Genomic DNA, 26,606 nt, shown 5'->3' with positions numbered 1-26,606 from the left:
CAGAGACGCTTTATGGTCACTCTGACACCGAATATCAAAATCTGAAGAAAGAGACAAAGACAGGAGAGGAGACACTTCAGCTGAACATAAGGAAAACAATAATTTTTTTTATATTCTCAGAGACAATTTGTGCATCAGCTTTAATGGATGAGAAAAAAGTAAATCAATAAATAAAAAGCCCAAATTTTATAAAAACTCTGCATGGTAATAATAACGAAAGTCACGACTGTAACTACGGTTCGATGAATCCCAGATGACAGTCAGAGGCGGTGCTTAAAGCACTGAATGATCTCTCTTGCACAGGTCGAGAATCTTATACCAACATGGTCACATGTGACCCCCGGTGACACCAGTAAGTCTATATAGTCACGTGACAATGACAGCTCAGTCCCTCAATCTTCTCGTGAAACACGATGATTCTGAGGGACCGAGCGCTCTGGCGGTCATCCGGGATTCATAGAACCGTAGTTACAGTCTAAACTTTTGTTCTATTTCATTCCTACTGACCGCCAGAGGCGGTGATTAAAGCACTGGATGACGATTACCGACAGAGTCCTGAGAAATCACACACAGAAAAGAAACAACCCCGAAAACATGCCCACCTCACTGGGATGATGATGAGAGCTGGGATAGGATCCCAGGTGAAAGGTGGCCCAGTTAACCCTGTAAAACCCAGCAAAGGTATTTGGGGATGACCAAGAGGCTGCTGCACATATAGCCTCCAGAGTGACCCCAGACACCCAGCATCTCACGCTCACAGAACTCGGTCAGGTAGAGCTGAAATCGCCACTCTTGACCCGTAAACCGACGAGCGAATAGGCCAGGAAACACGGCTGCACAATGTAACAAAAGCAAACCTGAAGCAGCTACGATAATAAATAAAGACAAGCCAGATATGGAGGCACAATATAAGAAAAAGCAATCCCAAAAACGGAAATTAATTGAAACCTTCAATTCATCCATGTGCTGAAGATGTTTGACCATCAATCTGCAGGCTCTCTGTTCTTCTTCATCACAGCATCTATTTTGTTGCAGTCCTTGTCTGCTCTGGTTTGGTTCTTCTCAAGTTTACCTTCTATCTCTGAATGTTTAAAGACGCGATCTGATAGAAGATCATCAAGGAGCTGTTAACTCTCAATATTATTGGTGAATATTGTGATGAAAATATTGACTGATTAACAAACATTTTCATCATTTTTTTCCTTTCTTTATCATCATCACCAAGTCTTCATCTCAGTCTCTAAGTTTTAGTTTCTCTGTTACCAAATGTTGGAATAAAAGACACAGCAAGTTTTTGCATCTGAGATAATAAATTAGCCATATGTCCTCCTGTATTGAAGTTCACAAATCAAATATGTTTCTAAAAACCTCACAGCTGGTTTTAAATATTCTGTAATTAAGACGAAACTAAGAACCTACAGCAGGTTCGAAGTCTTTAAGTATTTTAGTTTTTGAAGCAGATCAGCTTAAAGATGCTCAAGATAGTGAGAAATTACATGGAATTGCCCTTTAGTCATTTTCTGAAAACACATAAAACACTTGAATAATATATTAATTGCTTAAAAGATTAAATGTCAAAATTAAAACCTGGATCTGCCCACAAATAATCAATTATTACACAACCATTATCTGATTGATGATCTCTTTATCCATCCTGTCTGCATTTCATTCCTCTGAACCCTGTGATGTCTCATCATATTGATCCTATAAAGTGTTTCACTAGAGCTGGTGGCATGGGTTATGGTGCAAAGCGACCCTTCAGAATAAAATTAATTGTTTATTTTTCTGAACAGGCTCCAATTAAATGAGGACCAAGTTAACCAGTTACCAGCACATGAGTTCCAGTTACACCAGCTGAAATAATTGATCACTAAAAGACTTTTAAAACCTTGAATTTCCAAATCTCAACTAAAGACGTGGATCTGGTCCAACAGAGACGACAGGAGGCTCTGATTGGAGGAGTTCAGTCTCACCTGGAGAACAGCTGCTCTGATTGGCTGTCGGCCGTTCAGCTCCTGTTCTGGGTCTTTCTTCACACTCACAGCTCCTGTAAAGACATTTCTTCATCAGTGAAATATTTCACTATCAACAGGCTGGAGCTGAACATGTTCATGAAGGTCCACCACAAACTAGAGACCAGAACTGGGTCAGAACAGAACCTGAGATCATTGATGATCTCTGGTGTGAAGTTCTTCATTGTATCATATCTGGTATCATGACTGATACCAGTGTTCCCAGTCTGGAAGCTCCAGTGCTTCACTGGGTTTAGAGACAATTTGAGTCGTTGCTCCTCACATTGTTGGTTGTTTTTGTTTTCATGCAACATTTTCATCATTGATTCATTCAGACTTTCATTCAAACTCTGGTTTACTGACCAACATCCTTCATGACTAACTTTAAATTAAGAAGTAAGAAAATTAAGTTACTGTTTATTGAAACACTGAAGATCAACCAGTTAATATCTTTTATTTTATATCTCTATAGATTCACATGAATCAGTTAGAAAATGGTTCTTACTTTCTGTCTGATGGTTCAGGTTCATTACTCAAGTTAGGAGGATTATCTTTGGACCGGTCACTCCTCATAGATGGACTGATGGGTCCTGGAGGTTCTGCTCTGTCCTGATCTTCCATCTTCTGGACTTTTGGAGAGAGAAACCAGAACCAGTCAGTCCAGTGATCCGGTTCCAGTAACTGTCCTGTGAAGCAGAAAGCTGGTTCCCATCATGTGTTCAGAGGATCAGAGTGAATCATTTGAATGAATGAGTGAACATTTCCTATGAACTAGTGAACTTATTTAGCTCCCAGTGGACTTGAACGCATCATGACTCTATTGTAGCTCTGTATGGAGGGAGTCAGTGAGCAGAAGGTTCTGAGGGAGCAGCAGCTCAGGTCGGGTCCACAGCTCTCCTCCAGACAGAACCGGGTCCAGCTGGGATCTCAGCAACATGTCAGCCTCTGTGTGCAGCTCAGCAGGATTTCCTCTCAGCTCAAGAGACACAAAGCAGCTTTCAGGGACCACAGCATCCAGCTGAGGTACCAGCTGGACCCACTGCAAGGAATCATGGGTAAACAGCTGCTTCAATAGGGGGATGAAGCCCCCAAACACTCAGCGAGGCCTGAAACATATTTAGTCTATTGATCTGATTGAACTTCAAAATAAAGAGACACATTAATGCAACTCTTTTAGTTAGAAACTCAGTTTGTTACAACTGATCTAAAATATTTGTGAAATTATTTATTTTATTATTATTGCTCCATTTAAAAGTTTTGTTATTTTTAGGGTTGAACCGACTGCAGTTTTCTGGCTGATCGATTCCGATTTTGCAGATACTGATTGCTAAACACAGCAACCTTTCAGGTAAGAGTCAGTCTGGATCTGGATGCATTTTTCCAGCAGAGCTTTGAGAGACAAAGAGTTTCTTCCTGCTGAAAGGAGCAACAAGAGGAAAACCTGGAAAAAGATCAAACTCAGTGAGGAGGAAGAGAGGAAATCTGTGGACGGCTTAAAGCCGGTTCTGATCCACAGACAAGAGAAACATCAGTTTCTGCTGAACCCCAGACTGATGAGGGACGGAGTGATGTGATTCACTTCCTGCTGATTTCAACAAGCAGAGAAACTAGTTTACAATGTTTTAGTTCTGCTTTTTAGGTTAAAACACCAGAGAGAGTCGCTGCAGCAAGAACTGATGGACTGTAAAAGTTACATTAAGTTCTCAGTTTATTTAGGTTAAATCTGAAAAGTTCATTATTGCTCCACACAAACAGATCAGCTTTAGATGCTGCTGTCATGGTAGATCATAGCTGATCATTCACCAGGTTAACTGCGCAGTAACTGAGCTGTGTGTTTATAGTGTGTTCAATATTTCTCTTTTTGTTCCTTATAGTCGCATAATGTAACCTCACTTAGCATCACTTTATAAGCAGCAACGTCTCACAATAAAGTTTTTCATTTGATCTAATTCCTTTCTAGATCAGGCCTTCAATAAAGTAAACAGAGCGCTGCTGCGGGGACCAGGCCCTATGAGAGCCGAGCGACCCAGGCCGAGGTGACTGAGGCCCCGGGAAGCCTCGGTGGGTTCATCGGTTAGAAAGGCTCCAGAGAGCCGAGAGACACGGAGGGACCCGGAGCGGCAACACTTACCTCTAGTAACAAGTCAGCAAGTTATTTCCATCCTGCAGCTCAAAATGGAGGCTGATCTGAAGGAGACCAAAGTTGGTTTCAGTTTCTATTTCCACAGGAAGTCACGTAACTTGTGTTTTCCTCTAGAGCCAAAGTTTGATTCATCTGAATAAACATTAATAGTTCAGTTAGATTTAACAGAGTGAAAAAACTAGAGTGAAGATGGAAAAGCTTCAGTATTTCTGTTTTGCTGTTAGTGAAGCAGATCTGAAGCTGAGCAGCTTTTTTCATGGATTCAGCAGAAAACCAGCAGAACAAACTGCAGTTTAACAGGCGTTTGATGGAGGATTATGAGCGCTCACTGCCCTCTGGTGGTGAACTATCGGAACTACAGATATTCCTCTTCATATTAATTACAGTTTATTTGATCTCATTTTCACTTTTATCAGGCCAAATCAAATCAGCTTACATTAATGTTAAATAAGAGTCACTGCAGGGTTAGTACATGCAAAATAAAACTTATTCTATAAAATCCTCCAAAAACGATTCACTGTGGGAAATTTTGAGACTCAAGGCCTGAAAAAATATAAATAATAAAAATGTGTTTGAAATAAAATTCAATCACCTGCGATAGGAGCATCAAGCAGCATGAGGGGCTAATAGAGAAAAATTAAATATAAAAAGTTAATAAAGTTTAAATTATTAGTACTTAATATTACTTAGTTAATTGCAGTCTTTTGTAGAACTGAATTAATCTGTAAATAAATGTATTACACATACAATATTATGCTGCTGCTTTTAATGTCATTTAAATACTTTTATCTGTTTTTAAAGACTGTCTACGGAAATAAGAAAATTATACGGTGGTGGTGCAAAACCTCAGCAGAGTTTAATTTCCTGCTTTTGAATAAAAGATTCAGTAAGGAAACAAGAAAAGTAAAATTTATTATTTAATATGAAAACTAATTGAGAAAATTAACTTTTATATTGCTCTTAATGTGAAAGTACTCACAGGAAGTGAATGTGGTTTGTAAACGCTCTAACTTTATCAAGTAGCTGTAGTTACCATCTCGGTCCACTAGAGGGCAAAAACACGCCCTGCTCTGATAATAATAGTTCAGTTCGCGGCTCTGCAGCTAAAACATCAACATCATTCTGACTGTTTCCAGGATAATTTAACTTTTTATAAATATTTTCCTACCTTCAGACCGGAAGCTCAGCATATTATCGTCTAAACCAGAGTTGTAGAGCTTTGATTCAGCTCTGTTGGACCTGAAGCTCCAGTTTAGGAGCCACAGCTCCTCTGAAGCTGCTGCTGGAGCCTGTTAGCATCGTTAGCATCGTTAGCTCCTCTCAGAGTCTCTGCGGCTGTTGCGATAGAAGAAATGTGAAAAAGAAATAACTTAACATTGGTGCAAAATACTGCAATTCCCAATATTCCTTTAAGACCCAGCAGATGTCGCTGTAGCTCCATTCAGAGAAGAGAAGCTGCAGCTTCGCTCTGATTTTCTCCTCTAATTTTACATTCAGCATATTTATCAAGTATTTCCTGTGGATAAAAATATTTGCAGCTCTCCCTCCGAATAAAAAACAACCCAGAATTTGGAGTGAAACACTGTGACTCACCAAATCGAGACAGCTGTTTCCTGCTAATTATCTCGGAGGAAAATTGTGCAAAAAAACTTCCTGGAAAACCGAGTGACTAAAACTTCCTGAACGAGTTCCTTGATGCCATCTGCTGGCAAAAAGGACACAAAGACGCTTTAATCCCTCGTACTGTTGATATTCCTCTCGCCTCCTGCTGCGTTTCCCCTTCGGTTGCAGCGATGTCTGAGGAAGAGGAGGAAGAGGAGAAACGATGGTGTCTCTGGGACGACAGAGAGAAACAGAGCAGCCTTCACCTCAGCTTCACCTTTCACCATCTGCAGGTTCTGCAGTTTAGCAGCAGCAGCAACCAGATTATGTGCTTCTTTTAGTAATAATTGGAGTTTAATGGCTGCTTGAGATGAGATAAGTCACGATCGGCTGAAACCATCAGTATATATTCACACCGGCTGAAAATCTGAAGAGAAACTATTATCTAGAGCTTATAATTAAGTTGCAAGATGAACTTTGATGCATTTGTAATACAAAGAACTGCTTGAGTCAAAGAACATCTAGAAACACATCGAAGCAGAGAGAAACGCAGAGTTACGGCAGGTTGCTTTGAATTATGCAACTAAACACTTCAGGAGGTTGAAAACATATTTACACTAAAAAAAGAGATAAATATTATTTTTCTCAGGTTGAAATGAATCAGATTAAACTTTCCCTGTTTTAGGTCACTGAGGAACATTATTTCTTTTTTCTCATTTCCTCAGTTTTTGGTTGATTCACCTTGAAAGGAGCAGAATTATGTCTTTTACAGACACATAATGTTAGCATCAGTTATAAAAAAATGCAAAATATATCAAATGTAACTTACATAATTGGACTTAGTCATTTAACACCTTGAAATTGGGTCTCTGTCTCTTTAAAAACTCCCGCTCTTTCTCAAACTCCACCTTCTTATAGTTTAAATTAAAACTAACCGTCTTTCCTCTCATTATTAATTACCCAAAAATAAGTATTTTTTATAATCCATAAGCCATCAACCTTTAAGCTTGCATTACTTAATTTTTTATACAGCTAGGGAAAATAAAGATGCATAAACATTAATGATGTTTTTTTAATTTATTGGCAGATTAATGTTTTTTCTGATACATTACATAATGACAGCACTCTGGTTTGGCTGCTGTTCTCCTCCAAGTGGTTTTTATTTTACTTTACAGAAGTTTTAAAGCTCTCCCAACTTTCCTTCTAATGGCAGCAGATTTTATTGTATTCTACATTAGATTTGATCAATAGCTCTCCAGGTTTTCTGAAGGTATTCAGAGGATTTTCTCACAATTTCTGTCCAGTCTTTGTACCGCAGCAGCGTTTAGTGTAGTGAAATAAAAGACAGGTGTAAAGTGGCAGGAACAAAGACGCTTAAAATGTCTAAACTCCAGCTTGTAATTTATGTCTTGATTTTCATCCAGTTTAACAGATGAACTCTGACCTTGCCCAGCCTTTTATGGCTTTTGTGATTTGACACCTTCGTTCGTCACACACAGAAACATGTACCAGCTACGTACCGAGACGATGCGCTCTGCCACCCATTTGTTGAGACCAAATCAAATAAACTAAGAAATAAACTAAATTCAATACGGCCCCCAACAGCAAAACTTTCTTTTTTAAATCACAGTGTTTCCATTAAGAACATTTAGTTTTGAAATTGTGTAATTATTTTGTGAATTGAAGGGCAGCTAATGTGGAAAAGCGCCTCTGTTGCCTGGATTTTGAGCTCATAGCATGAAATGCTAATAGCAGGGGTGTCCAAGGTGTGGCCCGGGGGCCGTTTGTGGCCCTCTTAAGGATTTTTGCAGCCCTAATGGAGCAAATCTGGCCTCCATGTGACAATATTTTATTAACATTTATTCAAAAAAAAAACCCTACTGTATTGTTTTTACCTCTAAAATATATATTTCTCAAATATCAATTGTTACAGCTAATCATGGATCCATTTAAGTAAATTTAAAGCAAGTACACTCTGCGCTCGGAGATTCGGATCAACTGACAAAACAGTTGGATTTTTATTTTGCAGATTTTGGTTCAGCTGCTAAATAAAAGCTGGAGAGTTTATATTTTGGAAACCAGTGTAGAGTCTGAAAACTTGTTATATATTTAAAACTCAATAATACATCCAGGCTGAAGCCTTTGTGCTATGACTGACCTACACATTCAACAGACTCAGGCTGCCATATACAGATAAACACCACAGCTGGGAGGTCCAACATATACAAACAGTGGTGCCAAAGCACGTTGACATGTGGCAAGAGGAAGATGGAATCGAACCTACGCCCTTCCTATTACAAGACAACAACGCTACTCTCAGAATCTTGACTTTTGGATCCCACAGAGGAATGTTACTGACAACCTCAAAATATACTTCAGTTTTCCTGATTCAGCTCAATTCTTCCTCTAAAACCAGGTTCTGAGTCTTTGACGTCAGCAATTATAAATCACTGCAATTAATAAACATGATTTGATTTTAAAATAATTGGACATCATTTATTCTCCTTGTTAATTTATCATTTCTCTTTCATACGTTTTATTCATTGTTAGCTTTCAGTGCCTGCGATGGACTGGTGACCTGTCCAGGGTGAACCCCGCCTCTCGTCTGGTGCCAGCTGGAGCTGGGCCCCACCGGCCCCCCTCACCACCCTGCAGGGATCAACGTGTTCAGATCATGGATGGAAAGATTTGATGGTAGATTGTCTCCCTTAAGACCTCACTGAAAACAGCTTCATAGTTGATGCCTCAACATCAACTGATTCTATCATATTGCTGACTATTTTTTCTACTTCTAACATAAACAGGTAAAGAAGTAACCTAGAAATGTTTTCCCAGCCCAGGCATCCGGTCCCAATCATCATCAGTTCTGATGATGTCACATGCATAGCGAGTCCGCTACGTCTTAAAATTGTAAGTCAGACTTTTTTCTTTGCCATTTTTCTGTACTCTTTAAAATACAAATGTTCTTTTTTGTAGGTTTCTGTAAAGTGCAGTGAATGGGAATGTTCTGCCGTTGATCCTCACTGTTCTTAGGAAGGAGAAATGTCAGTATGTTTGCAATAATACTGGAATACTGTGATATTAAGTTAAAACAATACTCTGTCCTTGGTTAAATATTTTTCACATTTCCTCTAAAGTGTACCTATTGTTTCATTGTACTAATTTTCATAAGCATGTTGTCTACAAATTTTGAATGTATTGACAATTTGTACAATTCTGTAATAGTATATTGGCAATGTACTCTTGAAAAATGTAAATATATTTAAAATAAAATGTGATTTGTTATGCATGCCTGCATCCAACTCTATGACCAACATTCACCATCCGACCCGATGGAACTGGAGAGGTTCTGAAGGAGGAATGGCAGAGGATCCCCAAATCCAGCTGTGAAAAACTAGTTGCATCATTTCCAAGAAGACTCATGGCTGTACAAGCTAAAAAGGGGTTTCTACTGAGCAAAAGGTCTGAATACTTATGACCATGTGATGTTTCAGTTTTTCTTTTTTTAATAAATTTACAAAGCTTTCTACAATTCTGTATGTTTTCTGTCAAGAGGGGATGCTGAGTATACATTAATGAGAAATAATATGAACTTTTCTGAGATTAGCAAATGGCTGCAATGAAACAGAGTGAGAAATTTAAAGGGGTATGAATACGTTTCATTCATTAATTCACCAGGGACTTTGATTTTCCTCATTAAAACAAAATCAGAGTAAAGGAAAAACATGGATATTTGAAATGTCCGTGATTGTATTCAGTGACTCAAATATAAAATACATAAAACAACTTTCCTAGCAAGTTGGCAAACAGCTGTGGAAATTATTGCTGTGATTCAACCAACAATTTTATGATTTTCTAATGAGCAAACATTTAAAACCAGAAAGACTCAGAAATGGAGCGATGGTCAGAAAGAGGTCAAGTTTTCCATATTAAAGAAAGTCCATAAAGTAACGCATTTGATCCAAAATGTCTGATTCAATCTGGATTTTCTACTGATAAAAGCCCAGAGAAATCCTCTCTGATCAATAAATTATTGACTTCATATTGAAATATTTTCCATCCACCAATCAGGAACCCAGATATCTCAGCCGGGCCACAAACACTCAGAACCTACTGGTACCAGTTTGACTCCACTATGAAACTGGGAGCAAACTCAGCTTGTTGTCTGGGTTACAGATGAAAACTCAGAGAAAATCAGAGTTCCTGATTGAAACCAGGTGCTGCAGCTCTGCATCATAACCAGAACCAGAACCAGAACCAGGCCCAGTTCTGGTTCTGTCCAGCAGCTCAAAGAGAGAAAACCCAGTCAGGACTGGAAACCAGAAGAATGTGGAGTTAAAACTCACCTGATCAGATCTTTGCTTCTCCTTCTGTTCACACAAACCGAGTCGGAACGAACTGGACCCGATTCTCCAGAACTTGAACCGGACCCACCTGAGGCTCCGCCCCCTCTCACAGCAGAGGTGTGTTGCTAATGAGAAGAATCCTGTCTGATCATCACTACCAGGAAATAAATGGAAAATAACAACCAGTTCACATTTCAGTTTAAAGATTATTTATGTTTAAACATTTCAAGATTTTTTGTCCATTACTATTTCATTAAATTAATAAAGATTTTCAAGTTGATCACATTCAGTTTTATCTATAAAGACTTTTATAAAATAGCCAAAGCTGCACCAAGTTTCTGCTCAGCAACACAACAAACCACTAATAATAGTTTCTGCTTGTTCTAATCCTCAGCGCTCACGTAGCAGAGCTCACTTCATTTAAGCCTCCTGCCTCTGACTCCCCAGAGGATCCATCACTCTGCGTCTCTGAGGTCTGAGTCCGGGTCCAGAAAATTATCTTTACACCCGTCTGGCCCCCCGGCCCTGCGGAACAGGACATTACCTGTCCAGATCGCTACAAAAACATTGACAAAAAAACAGAAATATAAAATACAGCGGACCTAATTCAAACCTAATTCAACATTTATAAAGAATCCTATGTTCTTTTTACGTGCACCCCTTCAAATAAAGTCTTACCAAATTTACTTCCTTGCAACCACATTGTTTAAAATAATATCACACCCTGGTTCACTTACACCTGCTTAGTTGTTTATGCTGTGGATTAATTTCACATTGAAACATTGTAAATAAAACATCAGCAAAACAAGAAGTGAACACTCACCTGATCCAGACGCTGCTCTTCTTCTTCTTCTTCTTCTTTTTTGCGGTTGGCAAGCAACTTATTGATGTGCATTACCGCCATGAACTGGAATGGAGTGTGGATCGGGATGCTACATATATTTTCCATCAACCCCCCAAAAAAAGAAAAATAAAAGAAACCTTGTATCCTTTCTATCAATTTCGTTTTCTTAAGATAATTTATTAAATAACAAAAATATACAGATTCTGCTCTGCTGCTGCATGGAGTCTGAACCGGTTCTGATCCAAACCTGACTAGAGCTGACACACCTGAGGCTCCGCCCCCTGACCCAGCTGAGGCTCCGCCTCCTTCCAGGTGACAATAAACACCTTTATTTTCATGTTTTCCTTTGTAAGAGTTGAGCTGTTAAACTTTAGGTCAGATTTGAACTTTTTCAGGTTTTTCTCAGTTTTCTGCTCATTTCCAACCAACATTTTATTGCAGGAAATCATTTCAGGAAGGAACCAGAAGATTCAGGAGTCTGGGAGATGTGACTGTAACCGACCTGAACACTGAGGCCCCAGAGCGCCCCCTGCAGGATCTGCTGCACCATTAACCAGACAGAAATGGCAGTTTTATACAAGTTATTATTCTAATTCAATAGCTGATTTAATTAATCGAGTTTTGATTGAAAAGATTGATTCTCATCTGTTTTATTAAAAAAACATCTTCAGTCTGAATACTGCAAAAATAAACTGCTGGCTAAATTAGTAGCTTAAAGCTGAAATCAACTTGAGATGTTTCTGCTTTTTCTAATTTAAGCTGTGAAACTAAATGTGAAAACTTAAAATACAGCAAAAATGGCATGGAGGATTAAAATGAAGGTTTAGTTATTATATGTGTACACAGTCAGCTGCATAAAAAATACACAAAGATATTTTTAAAACTTTATTTGGTCGTTAAACATCCAGCAACCCACATTGCATTAGAAGAATTATGAAAATCAAACATGAACCAATCAGCACATTATCCCAGTGATTCTCTGAGGTTTGAATAAATCAGTAAAATCACAGTAAAGAGCCTGAAGTTCTCTAGAAAACTCAAAACATGAAATATGGAGTTAAAAAAGTAAAAACCAAAACAAACTGAGAGAAATTAAAGCTGAGAATCAATGATGACGTAAAACTTCAAGATTTAGCTTTTACAATGAACATAAAATATATAAAATCTTTTTGTTTCCAGGTTCCACATGTTCCTGAAAACTGCTCTAAGATCAGAGTTTCTGTAGGACATCCAGTTCTAAACTGGTTAAACTGGTTTCTCTGATGGAAGCTGAAGTTTCTCTGCAGTTTCCAGTAAAGCATCTTTTTATCTGTGGAGCTTTGAGGAACATTTTCATGTCAGCAGAAGGAAGAAGCAGCAGAGAAAAGAGGTTTGAAGTGTCTTTCATGGCTTCAAAGCTGAACTGAAAATGATTCCCATGTTTCCATTCTCAGACCATTTCTGGTTCCAGGATGAAAATGAATCAGAGAGAAAAAAGATCAACTTTCCAGTTGAATCCAGTTCAGATCAAAACTCCATGAAGCCTCTAAATGGAGCCCAGTTTGAATTGGATCTTTATTGATCCAAAGAGACAAACAATATCAGACACTAAATGACAGACACGAGAAAATAAACGGGAGGAAAACCTTGGAGGTCAGAGGTCATCATCATGATCCAGTCAGAGTCTCTTTAGACTCAAACTGCTGCAGCTTCTACCTCTGAGGATCAGCAGGACACTGAGACCATTTTCTACTTCACAGAAGCCAGAACCTGCAGAGAGAAGAAGGAAGGAGAGAGCAGATCAGTGAGTGTTTCCAGCCTCTCTCCAGCAGCAGTCAGTGACGCAGCACATCCACTAGATGGTTTCCAGGCTGCAGTCAGACTGATCTCAGAGCTGTGACAAAGATGAAGCTGATCAGTTGTTTCTGTTGAACTGAGAGAACAAACAGATCTGAGATCAGATCTGCTGCTGCCACAGTTTGATGGATGAGGACCACTGTCTCTAGACATGTTGGACGGCTGGACGTTGGAGTCCAGCTGGACTTCCTGGAGACATGGACACAGCAACAACACTCATCTTCACACCAACACAAACGCAGGAACACAGCAAGCTGCTGCTCCTCTGATTGGCTGATTGCTGTCTCTGTGTCCAATCAGGAAGCTTGAACCATTCTCCTCCCACTGAGAAGCTGCAGCTTTACTGGGAACACTGGATCTTTACTGGGAACACTGGATCTTTGCTTTGATGCTAACTGGGTTTAGTTCAATATGCTGACAGCAGCTGGACTCACTAGAAACATTTACTTACTCTACAGTCTTTACAAGATTCTTCAGCTGCTGAACATCTGAATCCTTCAGGTTGTTTCCTCCCAGGTCCAGTTTTGTCAGACAGGTCGGGTTGGACTTCAGAGTTGAGGCCAAATAATCACAGCTGATCTTTGACAAACTGCAGTCCATCAATCTGAATAAAGAATAAAAGATGTGAGCTGAAGCCAACAGGATGCAGGTTAACCAGTCCAACAGAACCAGTTAAAGATTCTCATCAATATTAATGCCAACAAGCTGCTGCTTCAATAAAGACCTGCTGACTTCAGAACCAGAACCAGAACCAGAACCTGGTACTGGGTCATGTTGTGTTGGAGGATTTTAGTCAGTAAAATCATTCCAGGTTCTGATCAAAGTGTTGAAGCATCAATCATTGATTATTGATTTGTTCCTGTCAGATTCCAGGAATTCACTTTTCTAGACTGGGGTGAATGACCTTTGACCTGCTTCACATGAGGGGGATTTCTACACACTGGGGGTCCGAATGCTGTCCTGTTCTGACCTCAGATCAGCAGGTCCAACTCAGTTACACAGAGGGACTAAATTAAACTCTGGATCCAAGTCCAGGAACAAACTCAGAAAATATTTATTAGAACAGAAGAAATTAATTTGATTTATGATCAATTATATATAATTATTCACAGAAATATCAATGATTATATAATTACATACATCAATGTCTCCAGTCTGCAGCCTTCAGTCTGTAGAAAACCACAGAGCTGCTTCACTCTAGAACCTTCCAGGTTGGTGCTGCTCAGGTCCAGTTCTGTCAGATGGGTCGGGTTGGACTTCAGAGCTGAGAACAGAGAAGTCCAGCTGGTCTCTGACAAACTGCAGCCCCTCAATCTGAATAAAGAATAAAAGATGTGAGCTGAAGCCAACAGGATGCAGGTTAATCAGTCCAACAGAACCAGTTAAAGATTCTCATCAATATTAATGCCAACAAGCTGCTGCTTCAATAAAGACCTGCTGACTTCAGAACCAGAACCAGAACCAGAACCTGGTACTGGGTCATGTTGTGTTGGAGGATTTTAGTCAGTAAAATCAATCCAGGTTCTGATCAAAATGTTGAAGCATCAATCATTGATTATTGATTTGTTCCTGACAGATTCCAGGAATTCACTTTTCTAGACTGGGTTGAATGACCTTTGACCTGCTTCACATGAGGGGGATTTCTACACACTGGGGGTCCGAATGCTGTCCTGTTCTGACCTCAGATCAGCAGGTCCAACTCAGTTACACAGAGGGACTAAATTAAACTCTGGATCCAAGTCCAGGAACAAACTCAGAAAATATTTATTAGAACAGAAGAAATTAATTTGATTTATGATCAATTACATATAATTATTCACAGAAATATCAATAATTATAGAATTACATACTCCAATGTCTCCAGTCTGCAGCCTTCAGTCTGTAGAAAACCACAGAGCTTCTTCACTCCAGAATCTCCCAGGTTGGTTCTGCTCAGGTCCAGTTCTGTCAGATGGGTCGGGTTGGACTTCAGAGCTGAGAACAGAGAAGTCCAGCTGGTCTCTGACAACCTGCAGGTCCACAATCTGAATAAAGAATAAAGATGTGAGCTGAAGCCAACAGGATGCAGGTTAACCAGTCCAACAGAACCAGTTAAAGATTCTCATCAATATTAATGCCAACAAGCTGCTGCTTCAATAAAGACCTGCTGACTTCAGAACCAGAACCAGAACCAGAACCTGGTACTGGGTCATGTTGTGTTGGAGGATTTTAGTCAGTAAAATCAATCCAGGTTCTGATCAAAATGTTGAAGCATCAATCATTGATTATTGATTTGTTCCTGACAGATTCCAGGAATTCACTTTTCTAGACTGGGGTGAATGACCTTTGACCTGCTTCACATGAGGGGGATTTCTACACACTGGGGGTCCGAATGCTGTCCTGTTCTGACCTCAGATCAGCAGGTCCAACTCAGTTACACAGAGGGACTAAATTAAACTCTGGATCCAAGTCCAGGAACAAACTCAGAAAATATTTATTAGAACAGAAGAAATTAATTTGATTTATGATCAATTATATATAATTATTCACAGAAATATCAATAATTATATAATTACATACATCAATGTCTCCAGTCTGCTGCCTTCAGTCTGTAGAAAACCACAGAGCTGCTTCACTACAGAACCTTCCAGGCTGGTTTTGCTCAGCTCCAGTTTTGTCAGATGGGTCGGGTTGGACTTCAGAGCTGAGAACAGAGAAGTCCAGCTGGTCTCTGACAAACTGCAGTCCAACAATCTGAATAAAGAATAAAAGATGTGAGCTGAAGCCAACAGGATGCAGGTTAAAACTGAAACATGAACAAATAAATAATAAAAATGTAGAAAATTAATTTCCCTGAATGTAAAAGAAACATGATGAACTGATTCTAACATCTGATCCAGTCAAACTGGTTTAAAGAGTCCAAACCAGCAGAACCAGAACATTTGATCAAAAAGAAACTCAAAGTTTTCTATCAGCCTGGATGAGTTGAGCTATTTCTGCTGGTTCCTGATCATCAGCTGGAGACCCGACTTGGTAACTGGATCAGAACCACTCAGTTTCTTCATTAATGGCCTTGGGTTCTTATTAAAGCTGCTGAAAGCCAATGGAGGCCATTATTTCCTAAGGAGACGTGACCTGATGAAGCATCATCACAGAGACGAGGCTCCAACCGACTGACAGCTGTCAGACTGAAGAGGACGGTTCCTCTCTGACCCGGCCCAACAGAACCACAGCTTCAGGACAAAGCTGAGGAACCTGCTGCTGCTGCAAACCTCACTTTCATTCATTTCATCTAGATTTGCTTTTCTACAATCAGTCATTTCTTAGATTTGGTCATTAATGATGATTTGAACTTGTCAGTGTTTGTGGCTCGACTCTGGAGGAACAACATTTCATTCTGGATGTAAAGATGAGAATCAGAAATGAGAAATAAAACAATCTGAATCTTTACCAAACCAAACTGAAACATCTCCATCATTAATTTACATCATTTGAATTATTTTACTCATTTTGTTCATCAGTAAAAAACATTTTAAAGTAAAAAACTGAAAAACAAAGTTCAATAATCTCAAAGTCTGAAATAAGAAAAAAATAATATATATAGGGTAAAGGTTTTACAGATTTTATTCTGACATTTAAACAGGTTGTTATAAAATAAAATATATTAGAATAAAAGCATTAATTAAACTAATGTTTAAAGTATAAATGAATGATTTTATTGTATAAATAAAGAAAACAAACCTCAGAATCTTCACTTTACTGACTGAACTCTCCAGGATCTCAAGCAGAGGCTTCAGATCAGAGTCTCCACCTCTATTTATGTTGATCTCATTTATTTCCAGTTCAGTCAGATCTGGGTTGGACTTCAGAGCCGAGGCCAAAACTTCACATTCAGCCTTTTGGAGCAAACAGCCACCAAGTCTGTGATTATAGAAGAAATAAATTCAGTTCTAATGAAATCAATCTGGATCATAAACGGACTAAAATATAATAACAGTGGTGTCATCATCTGATCAACATCTGATCTTCAATTTACTGAGTTTGACCCTGTGGAGCGAGAAAAATTAACAAAGTCCAAACCTTGTTAAAGAGAAAGAACAAAACACAGCTTTATTTTACATCTGCACAGATGGAGAACTCAGAAGAGATCTAACTAGACAAAGGAATCACCTCTCTACATATACTGTATACTGTCCTTCTCCCGCAGACAGAGTGTCACCACCAACATTCCCAAGGAGCTAATCAGATTAATACACACACAGAGAAAAATGCAACTTTCAGTTAAAAATGGGTTTCTGACAGAATATTCTGTGTCTAATAATAATCGCTCCGCCGTCGGTCTGGTCTTGTCCCTCCTCAAGGTATGAAAACTATTTACTTATCGCCTGTTGCTAAGCTTCTGACACACTGAGACAAACTGTGAAGGCTAAAAAGAGAAACAATGACTCTGTAAGACTGAGTGAGACATAATAAACTAATTAAACATTGTAAGATAAATATTAAATAAACTTCTAATAAAAGTAAACACACTGTAAATAATTATTTTATTCCACAACCCCACAGAGAATCTGTGCAGTTCCTGGTTAAAGTCCAGGTTCTGGTTCTGGTTCTGGTCCAGGCTTCATGTCCTCAGACCTTCAGCTGCAGTCAGATGTTGAAGATCTTCTATCATCTGTGAAGGAAAGTTCAGTTTTCTCTGCAGCATCTGATGGAGCTGCAGCATCAGAGCCTCAAAGGAGCTGAAGCAGCTGATGAAGAGGCTGACTGAGCTGATGAAGGAAACTACTGGAGATGATGGAGAGGAGGAGGAACTGCTCACAGCTCGGACTTGGACTAGACCGTGTGGCTCAGAGGAACAAAGGTTTGGATGTTAGAAGAAATTGTTGCTAAACTCTTAAAGAGCTGAAGACCAAAACAGAGCGTTTGGGTCCAGCAGCATTTTTCATGGTGAAGCAGTGAAAGTTCTCCAGTAACTAGAAGAGGCTGGGATGTCTAAAGAGTTGAAGCTCATGTCTCTCCAGGTCTTCATGGCTAACAGCTTCAACAAAAGCTGCAGATGAAGAGTTGATGAGGAAAATGGTTCCAGCTCTGGAAGCAGAGTTCTCAGAGCTTTGGGAGGATCTGACAGAAACTAGGACTTTTTCTGGAGCCAGACAACAATCACCACATTTTGCTCTCATTTACAAACTCAGAGGAAACTAGTGGGAGGAGGAAAAGTTGGTTCACTAAGTTTCTAACTGGTTTCCATGACAACTGCAGCAATTATTGGGGTTATTTTAAAGTGTCCATCAAACCTAAACAGTGATTTTATATATATATATAAAAAGACAAAGATCCTAAAAGGAGTAGCGGCTCAATGAGTGAAGAGGAGTTTAAAGTGTAAAAGTCTCTCTGGCTGATTGGATCTTTCAGACAAAATAGATTTTTTTCTACAGTTCAGGGTTTTCTATTCATTTAAACATGAAAACTGATAAAAAGATAAATATTTTTAAAATGATCAAAATGTCTAAAACCAGAAGCTGCAGCTGTCCTGGATGAGCTGAATGTTTAGATGGTTGAATGGCTGAAATAGTCCAGAGGATGAAGGAAGAAGTTAAAGACCAAAAACATCCAGAAGCAACTTGAAGAAGAAGAAGAAACAGGAGGACAATAGAGCTGAATCAGCATTCACACAATGAAAACATCTGGACTCACCGAGCCTTTCTGCAGTTCCTCACAGCTGGAAACAGTCTCAGTCGTCCTGATTCTGATGTGTTGTACTTCTCCAGGTCCAACTCATCCAGAACCTCTGACATCTGCAGCATGAAGGCCAGAGATGAACATTCAGTCTCTGAGAGCTTCTTCCCTGAATCCAGCAGCCGTTGGATCTCCTGATAAAATGAGTCGTCGTTCATCTCCACCAGACAGTAGAAGATGTTGATTCTTCTGTCAGGAGAGAATCTATCAGTGTTCATCTCCTTCAGGTTGATGATGATTCTCTGGATGGTTTCTGGACTGTTCTCTGTCTGACCCAGCAGATCTTCTAAGAGTCTCTGGTTGGACTCCACAGTGAGACCATGAAGGAAGCGGACAAACAGGTCCAGGTGTCCATTTTTACTGCTGAGGGATTTCTTCATGACTTTCTTCATGAACTCATCTAGAGATGTTTCTCTGTATTTTTCTCCCAGAAACGTCTTGATCACCTCTGACTTCCTGCTGGTGAAACAGTGGAGCATGTAGACTGCAGCCAGAAACTCCTGGATGCTCAGATGAACAAAGGAGTAGACGGAGATGTCGCACGTCCCTCTCTCTCTTTTAAACATCTCAGTGAACACTCCTGAGAACAACGCAGCATCTTTGATGTTGATGCCGAACTTTTTGAGCTCTTCGTCATAGAAGATCAGGTTTCCCTCCAGCAGCTGCTCAAAAGCCAGTTTTCCTAGAGACTCAATCAGCTTCTTGTTCTCTGGACTCCAGATTGATCTTGTCTTTTTTCCTCCATCATACTTTTCCTTCTTGATTGCCAAGTTAACCTCCAGGAATGCTATGTACATCTCAGTCAGAGTCTTTGGCAGTTTTCCTCCCTCTCTGGTCTTCATCACATCCTCCAGAACTTTAGCAGTGATCCAGCAGAAAACTGGGATGTGACACATGATGTGGAGACTTTTTGATTTCTGGATGTGGGAGATGATCCTGCTGGCCTTCTCTTCATCATCTCTGAATCTCTTCCTGAAGTATTCCTCCTTCTGGGGGTCAGTGAACCCTCTGACCTCTGTCGCCATGCCGACACACTCAGCAGGGATCTGATTGGCTGCTGCAGGTCGTGTGGTTATCCAGAGGAGAGCAGAGGGAAGCAGTTTCCTCCTGATGAGGTTTGTCACCAGAACATCCACTGAGCTGGACTCTGTAACATCAGTCAGGATCGGATTGTTCTTGAAATTCAGAGTAAATCGACTTTCATCCAGACCATCAAAGATGAACAGAACCTGGAACGTTTCAAAGCTGCTGATTTCTTTGGTTTTAGAAAATAATTTATGAATCAGTCCTAATAAGCTGAACTTTTCTTCTTTCAACATATTCAGCTCTCTGAAAGTGAATGGAAATATGAAATCAATGTTCTGGTTGGTTTTGCCTTCAGCCCAGTCCAGAGTGAACTTCTGTGTTAACAGTGTTTTCCCAATGCCAGCCACTCCCATGGTCATCACTGTTCTGATTGGTTGATCTCTTCCAGGTGGGACTTTAAAGATGTCTTCTCTTCTGATTGTTTCTTGTTTCCTGGATGCTGTTTCAATGTGTCTGACCTCATGTTCCTGGTTGACCTCTCTAGTTAACCCCTCTGTGATGTGGAGCTCTGTGTAGATCTGGTTCATATCGGTTTGATTTCCAGCTTCAGCGACGCCTTCAGAGAGACTCTGGAACTTCTTCTTCAGAGACGCTTTATGGTCAATCTGACACCGAATATCAAAATCTGAAGAAAGAGACAAAGACAGGAGAGGAGACACTTCAGCTGAACATAAGGAAAACAATAATATTTTGATATTCTCAGAGACAATTTGTGCATCAGCTTTAATGGATGAGAAAAAAGTAAATCAATAAATAAAAAGCCCAAATTTTATAAAAACTCTGCATGGTAAGAAGAACAAAAGTCACGACTGTAACTACGGTTCAATGAATCCCAGATGACCGCCAGAGGCGGTGATTAAAGCACTGGATGACGATTACCGACAGAGTCCTGAGAAATCACACACAGAAAAGAAACAACCCCGAAAACATGCCCACCTCACTGGGATGATGATGAGCACTGGGATACGATCCCAGGTGAAAGGTGGCCCAGTTAACCCTGTAAAACCCAGCAAAGGTATTTGGGGATGACCAAGAGGCTGCTGCACATATAGCCTCCAGAGTGACCCCAGACACCCAGCATCTCACGCTCACAGGACTCGGTCAGGTCGAGCTGAAATCGCCACTCTTGACCCGTAAACCGACGAGCAAATAGGCCAGGAAACACGGCTGCACAATGTAACAAAAGCAAACCTGAAGCAGCTACGATAATAAATAAAGACAAGCCAGATATGGAGGCACAATATAAGAAAAAGCAATACAAAAACGGAAATTAATTGAAACCTTCAATTCATCCATGTGCTGAAGATGTTTGATCATCAATCTGCAGGCTCTCTGTTCTTCTTCATCACAGCATCTATTTTGTTGCAGTCCTTGTCTGCTCTGGTTTGGTTCTTCTCAAGTTTACCTTCTATCTCTGAATGTTTAAAGACGCGATCTGATAGAAGGTCATCAAGGAGCTGTTAACTCTCAATATTATTGGTGAATATTGTGATGAAAATACTGAATGAATAACAAACATTTTCATCATTTTTTTCTCCTTTCTTTATCATCACCAGCACATAAGTTCCAGTTACACCAGCTGAAATAATTGACCACTAAAAGACTTTTAAACCTTAAATTTCCAAATCTCAACTAAAGACGTGGATCTGGTCCAACAGAGACGACAGGAGGCTCTGATTGGAGGAGTTCAGTCTCACCTGGAGAACAGTTGCTCTGATTGGCTGTCGGCTGTTCAGCTCCTGTTCTGGGTCTTTCTTCACACTCACAGCTCCTGTAAAGACATTTGTTCATCAGTGAAATATTTCACTATCAACAGGCTGGAGCTGAACATGTTCATGAAGGTCCAGCACAAACTAGAGACCAGAACTGGGTCAGAACAGAACCTGAGATCATTGATGATCTCTGGTTTGAAGTTCTTCATTGTATCATATCTGGTATCATGACTGATACCAGTGTTCCCAGTCTGGAAGCTCCAGTGCTTCACTGGGTTTAGAGACAATCTGAGTCGTTGCTCCTCACATTGTTGGTTGTTTTTGTTTTCATGCAACATTTTCATCATTGATTCATTCAGACTTTCATTCAAACTATGACTAACTTTAAATTAATATCTCAGAAAATTAAGTTACTGTTTATTAAAACACTGAAGATCAACCAGTTAATATCTTTTATTTTATATCTATAGATTCACATGAATCAGTTAGAAAATGGTTTCTTACTTTCTGTCTGATGGTTCAGGTTCATTACTGAACCTCAGAGGTTGATCTTTGGACCGGTCACTCCTCATAGATGGACTGATACCCATCTTTCATCTTCTGGCCTTTTGGAGAGAGAAACCAGAACCAGTCAGTCCAGTGATCCGGTTCCAGTAACTGTCCTGTGAAGCAGAATGCTGGTTCCCATCATGTGTTCAGAGGATCAGAGTGAATCATTTGAATGAATGAGTGAACATTTCCTATGAACTAGTGAACTTATTTAGCTCCCAGTGGACTTGAACGCATCATGACTCTATTGTAGCTCTGTATGGAGGGAGTCAGTGAGCAGAAGGTTCTGAGGGAGCAGCAGCTCAGGTCGGGTCCACAGCTCTCCTCCAGACAGAACCGGGTCCAGCTGGGATCTCAGCAACATGTCAGCCTCTGTGTGCAGCTCAGCAGGATTTCCTCTCAGCTCAAGAGACACAAAGCAGCTTTCAGGGACCACAGCATCCAGCTGAGGTACCAGCTGGACCCACTGCAAGGAATCATGGGTAAACAGCTGCTTCAATAGGGGGATGAAGCCCCCAAACACTCAGCGAGGCCTGAAACATATTTAGTCTATTGATCTGATTGAATTTCAAAATAAAGAGACACATTAATGCAACTCTTTTAGTTAGAAACTAGTTTGTTACAACTGATCTAAAATGTTTGTGAAATTATTTATTTCATTATTATTGCTCCATTTAAAAGTTTTGTTATTTTTAGGGTTGAACCGACTGCAGTTTTCTGGCTGATCGATTCCGATTTTGCAGATACTGATTGCTAAACACAGCAACCTTTCAGGTAAGAGTCAGTCTGGATCTGGATGCATTTTTCCAGCAGAGCTTTGAGAGACAAAGAGTTTCTTCCTGCTGAAAGGAGCAACAAGAGGAAAACCTGGAAAAAGATCAAACTCAGTGAGGAGGAAGAGAGGAAATCTGTGGACGGCTTAAAGCCGGTTCTGATCCACAGACAAGAGAAACATCAGTTTCTGCTGAACCCCAGACTGATGAGGGACGGAGTGATGTGATTCACTTCCTGCTGATTTCAACAAGCAGAGAAACTAGTTTACAATGTTTTAGTTCTGCTTTTTAGGTTAAAACACCAGAGAGAGTCGCTGCAGCAAGAACTGATGGACTGTAAAAGTTACATTAAGTTCTCAGTTTATTTAGATTAAATCTGAAAAGTTCATTATTGCTCCACACAAACAGATCAGCTTTAGATGCTGCTGTCATGGTAGATCATAGCTGATCATTCACCAGGTTAACTGCGCAGTAACTGAGCTGTGTGTTTATAGTGTGTTCAATATTTCTCTTTTTGTTACTTATAGTCGCATAATGTAACCTCACTTATCATCACTTTATAAGCAGCAACGTCTCACAATAAAGTTTTTCATTTGATCTAATTCCTTTCTAGATCAGGCCTTCAATAAAGTAAACAGAGCGCTGCTGCGGGGACCAGGCCCTATGAGAGCCGAGCGACCCAGGCCGAGGTGACTGAGGCCCCGGGAAGCCTCGGTGGGTTCATCGGTTAGAAAGGCTCCAGAGAGCCGAGAGACACGGAGGGACCCGGAGCGGCAACACTTACCTCTAGTAACAAGTCAGCAAGTTATTTCCATCCTGCAGCTCAAAATGGAGGCTGATCTGAAGGAGACCAAAGTTGGTTTCAATTTCTTTTTTCACAGGAAGTCACGTAACTTGTGTTTTCCTCTAGAGCCAAAGTTTGATTCATCTGAATAAACATTAATAGTTCAGTTAGATTTAACAGAGTGAAAAAACTAGAGTGAAGATGGAAAAGCTTCAGTATTTCTGTTTTGCTGTTAGTGAAGCAGATCTGAAGCTGAGCAGCTTTTTTCATGGATTCAGCAGAAAACCAGCAGAACAAACTGCAGTTTAACAGGCGTTTGATGGAGGATTATGAGCGCTCACTGCCCTCTGGTGGTGAACTATCGCAGCTACAGATATTCCTCTTCATATTAATTACAGTTTATTTGATCTCATTTTCACTTTTATCAGGCCAAATCAAATCAGCTTACATTAATGTTAAATAAGAGTCACTGCAGGGTTAGTACATGGAAAATAAAACTTATTCTATAAAAATTCTCCAAAAACGATTCACTGTGGGAAATTTTGAGACTCAAGTCCTGAAAAAATATAAATAATAAAAATGTGTTTGAAATAAAATTCAATCACCTGCAATAAGAGCATCAAGCAGGATGAAAGAGGCTAATAGAGGAAAATTAAATATAAAAAGTTAATAAAGTTTAAATTATTAGTACTTAATATTACTTAGTTAATTGCAGTCTTTTGTAGAACTGAATTAATCTGTAAATAAATGTATTACACATACAATATTATGCTGCTGCTGTTAATGTCATTTAAATACTTTTATCTGTTTTTAAAGACTGTCTACAGAAATAAGAAAAGATCCGCCGTCAGATCGTCCATCATACCTGCAGAGACGATACGGGTCAGAACCTCCTGAGGTTTGATCCCACAATAAGAAACTGGAATCGATTCCACCTGCTGCCAGCGGCGCCTCGGGTCGACTACGACCAAACCGACGTGGTGGTCCTTACAGAACTGAGCCAGGATGCTGTGGTTGCTCACCAACACCTCTGCAGAAACGCAACAGAAAGCTACAGACGCTCACCTCTGTTTTTCAATTCTGTCAAGTGACTTCAGCTAAAATACATCCTATGTTGAGCAGTTAGCAGGTCCAACAGCCCCTCAGGTACCAGAGTTGCTGATCTTGCCGCAGCTGGCGGTTCCTGCGTTTCCGGGAGCCACCAGAACCTGCTGGACCCGGGGCGACTGGGCCAGCTTCCAGGCCAGCGCGTGTTCCCGTCCCCCGCCTCCTACCACCAGAACCCGCTCCGCCATCGCAACTGGAACCACAAGAGATTCGACTTGAAGGAGGATTTCCTCTCACCGTGTGAAGCCACCGTGCAATTATGCAAGCGCTGACCTTTAGCAGGAAGAGCCGTGACCTTTTCCAGGGGATGGAGGTCCGATGAAATCGTAGAGATCAAACCAATGAGCTGGAAGAAAAACGAAACTGGACTTTTAACACAATCGGCATTGATCTGGAGCCCCAGATTACTGCAGAAACAGAGTAAAGATAAACGGGCCAATCTCTGGGATAACAGAGAGTCCAGTGTTGGACCCTGGCTGAACATGTTCAACTCTGATTGGAGTCACTGGGCTCATGTGACCTCCTGAAACCAACTGATAGAAAAGTACATCTAATAAGCTGGGAGCAGATTTAAAATGCCGCTAGAAAATAATGAAGGTTTTATTTGCATCCATCACTGTTAAGCGTTTCTCTTCTAAATATTGTTGACTTTAAAGTGAATCTAGCAGCAAAAAGACGTCGACATGCACAAAATTTACCAACCTCTGTTGTTATGAACCAAGAATTACTCGCAGCCCGTTTCGCCTGCTGTGCTTTCCCCGCTCTCCGTGGGTGGACTGACCCTCCGTGGAAGCTGCGGGGACACATGTGACGTCACGCAACTAAACATTAACACACACACACTGCGTGGAGTCACAGTGAGAAAAACATGCAAAGTTTGCACAAAAACTAAATTACTAACGAAAAAAGAGAGAGAACAGAGAAGCTAAAACCGTCGACACGTGTGGAGTCTTACCTTCACCAAATGATGGGAGGAACACTTTTTGGATTCCACTACTTCCTTTGGGAGAGAAAGCGCAAAGCATCACGGGAGACGTAGTTCCTTTACAGCTGAGCTAAACTGTAAAATAAATAGTTAACATTTACCTTTAATACACTTTCTAAAGCAATAATGAAGCTTCAATCATCGTTAGAGCTAAAATAGGATTTTAAGTATTTCACTACCATAGATGTGGTTAAAATCTATGGCCAGCAAACACAACAAACGGAAGAAGTTTATCAGATTTAAGAGTTACTACTAACAACATTACTTCCTGAAGTTTTTTAGGAGGATTTCATCCAACAATATTTTACAAACGTACTTTCAGTAATGATTTAACTGCATTTGCATTATTTTCATACTCTAATAATTCTTTCCTTTGTTTCAATTTCCTCCAAAATCCCCATCTTATCTTCTTCATTCATCTTTCACATCGTTTTTCTTCGCTGCCAGGATTACCTTTGTGAAAAAATGTCTTCATTCCTCAACGTATCTGTTATTTCCTAAATGCTTCACTACATTAAATTAAATAACCAGCACACCTTTTTTGACTTCATAAGAACCTGCACATCATTCTACATTATCAGATCTATTTCACTTATAGCCTTCACACTAAATACTTTATTTTTACTTCAGACATGTTGAAGCAGTGCCGGGTCCTGAACATGAGAATCGTTCCCTAAAAAGAAATGCAGCTGATCTTCAGGAACGTTTTTGGAAAGTTTCCTAAAATCTCTTTAAGAACTTTATACATTTTTTAACTTGTATAAGCAACCTACTTATTCAGTTTGCAAACTTCACCCTTTTCTCCTACAAATGCTCATTATGGTAAAACTTCATAAATGTTTTCATTTTGACTCCACACATTTTATTATTTGGAAACTGTATTCTGGCTTTTAGTGCTTGATAATTCCTCTCTGATTCCAAACTTATACATTTAAAATAAATAACATAGTATACTTAAATATTTCTGCTTTTAGCATTTGAGAGTTTATATTTTAGTTACACATTGAACATTAATATTTGAACTTTTTAAAGAAACACAGAACATTCCACAAAAACATTTATTATTAGTATTGTAACAATATTACATGTAAAACATGATGGAGAAACAGCAA

At 39.8% G+C, this 26,606-nt stretch overlaps 2 protein-coding genes across 2 annotated transcripts in view; both read right to left on the bottom strand.

Moving 5' to 3' along the window:
* LOC116715911 (ribonuclease inhibitor-like) overlaps positions 1 to 18,809 on the bottom strand; it is a 65,475-nt gene extending 46,666 nt beyond the window's left edge. Inside the window, exons 1-5 of the mRNA XM_032556664.1 lie at positions 18,457 to 18,809; positions 16,504 to 16,683; positions 15,343 to 15,516; positions 14,634 to 14,807; positions 13,924 to 14,097 (exon numbers count right to left, since the gene is read on the bottom strand). Of these exons, the coding sequence (XP_032412555.1) occupies positions 13,924 to 14,097; positions 14,634 to 14,807; positions 15,343 to 15,516; positions 16,504 to 16,683; positions 18,457 to 18,716 (962 nt within the window). The 5' untranslated portion in view covers positions 18,717 to 18,809. The remainder of the gene's footprint in view (positions 1 to 13,923; positions 14,098 to 14,633; positions 14,808 to 15,342; positions 15,517 to 16,503; positions 16,684 to 18,456) is intronic.
* A 4,617-nt stretch (positions 18,810 to 23,426) lies between these two features.
* Positions 23,427 to 26,606, bottom strand: part of LOC116715949 (trifunctional purine biosynthetic protein adenosine-3-like) — a 23,973-nt gene continuing 20,793 nt past the window's right edge. Inside the window, exons 2-8 of the mRNA XM_032556723.1 lie at positions 25,465 to 25,509; positions 25,212 to 25,302; positions 24,783 to 24,855; positions 24,553 to 24,702; positions 24,268 to 24,432; positions 24,008 to 24,040; positions 23,427 to 23,458 (exon numbers count right to left, since the gene is read on the bottom strand). Of these exons, the coding sequence (XP_032412614.1) occupies positions 23,442 to 23,458; positions 24,008 to 24,040; positions 24,268 to 24,432; positions 24,553 to 24,697 (360 nt within the window). The 5' untranslated portion in view covers positions 24,698 to 24,702; positions 24,783 to 24,855; positions 25,212 to 25,302; positions 25,465 to 25,509 and the 3' untranslated portion in view covers positions 23,427 to 23,441. The remainder of the gene's footprint in view (positions 23,459 to 24,007; positions 24,041 to 24,267; positions 24,433 to 24,552; positions 24,703 to 24,782; positions 24,856 to 25,211; positions 25,303 to 25,464; positions 25,510 to 26,606) is intronic.

This window comes from Xiphophorus hellerii, chromosome 24 (genome assembly GCF_003331165.1).
Source record: "Xiphophorus hellerii strain 12219 chromosome 24, Xiphophorus_hellerii-4.1, whole genome shotgun sequence".
Taxonomy (NCBI): Eukaryota; Metazoa; Chordata; class Actinopteri; order Cyprinodontiformes; family Poeciliidae; genus Xiphophorus; species Xiphophorus hellerii.
The sequence above is the reverse complement of the archived record's forward strand: the minus strand, read 5'-3'. Positions and strand labels throughout refer to the sequence as shown.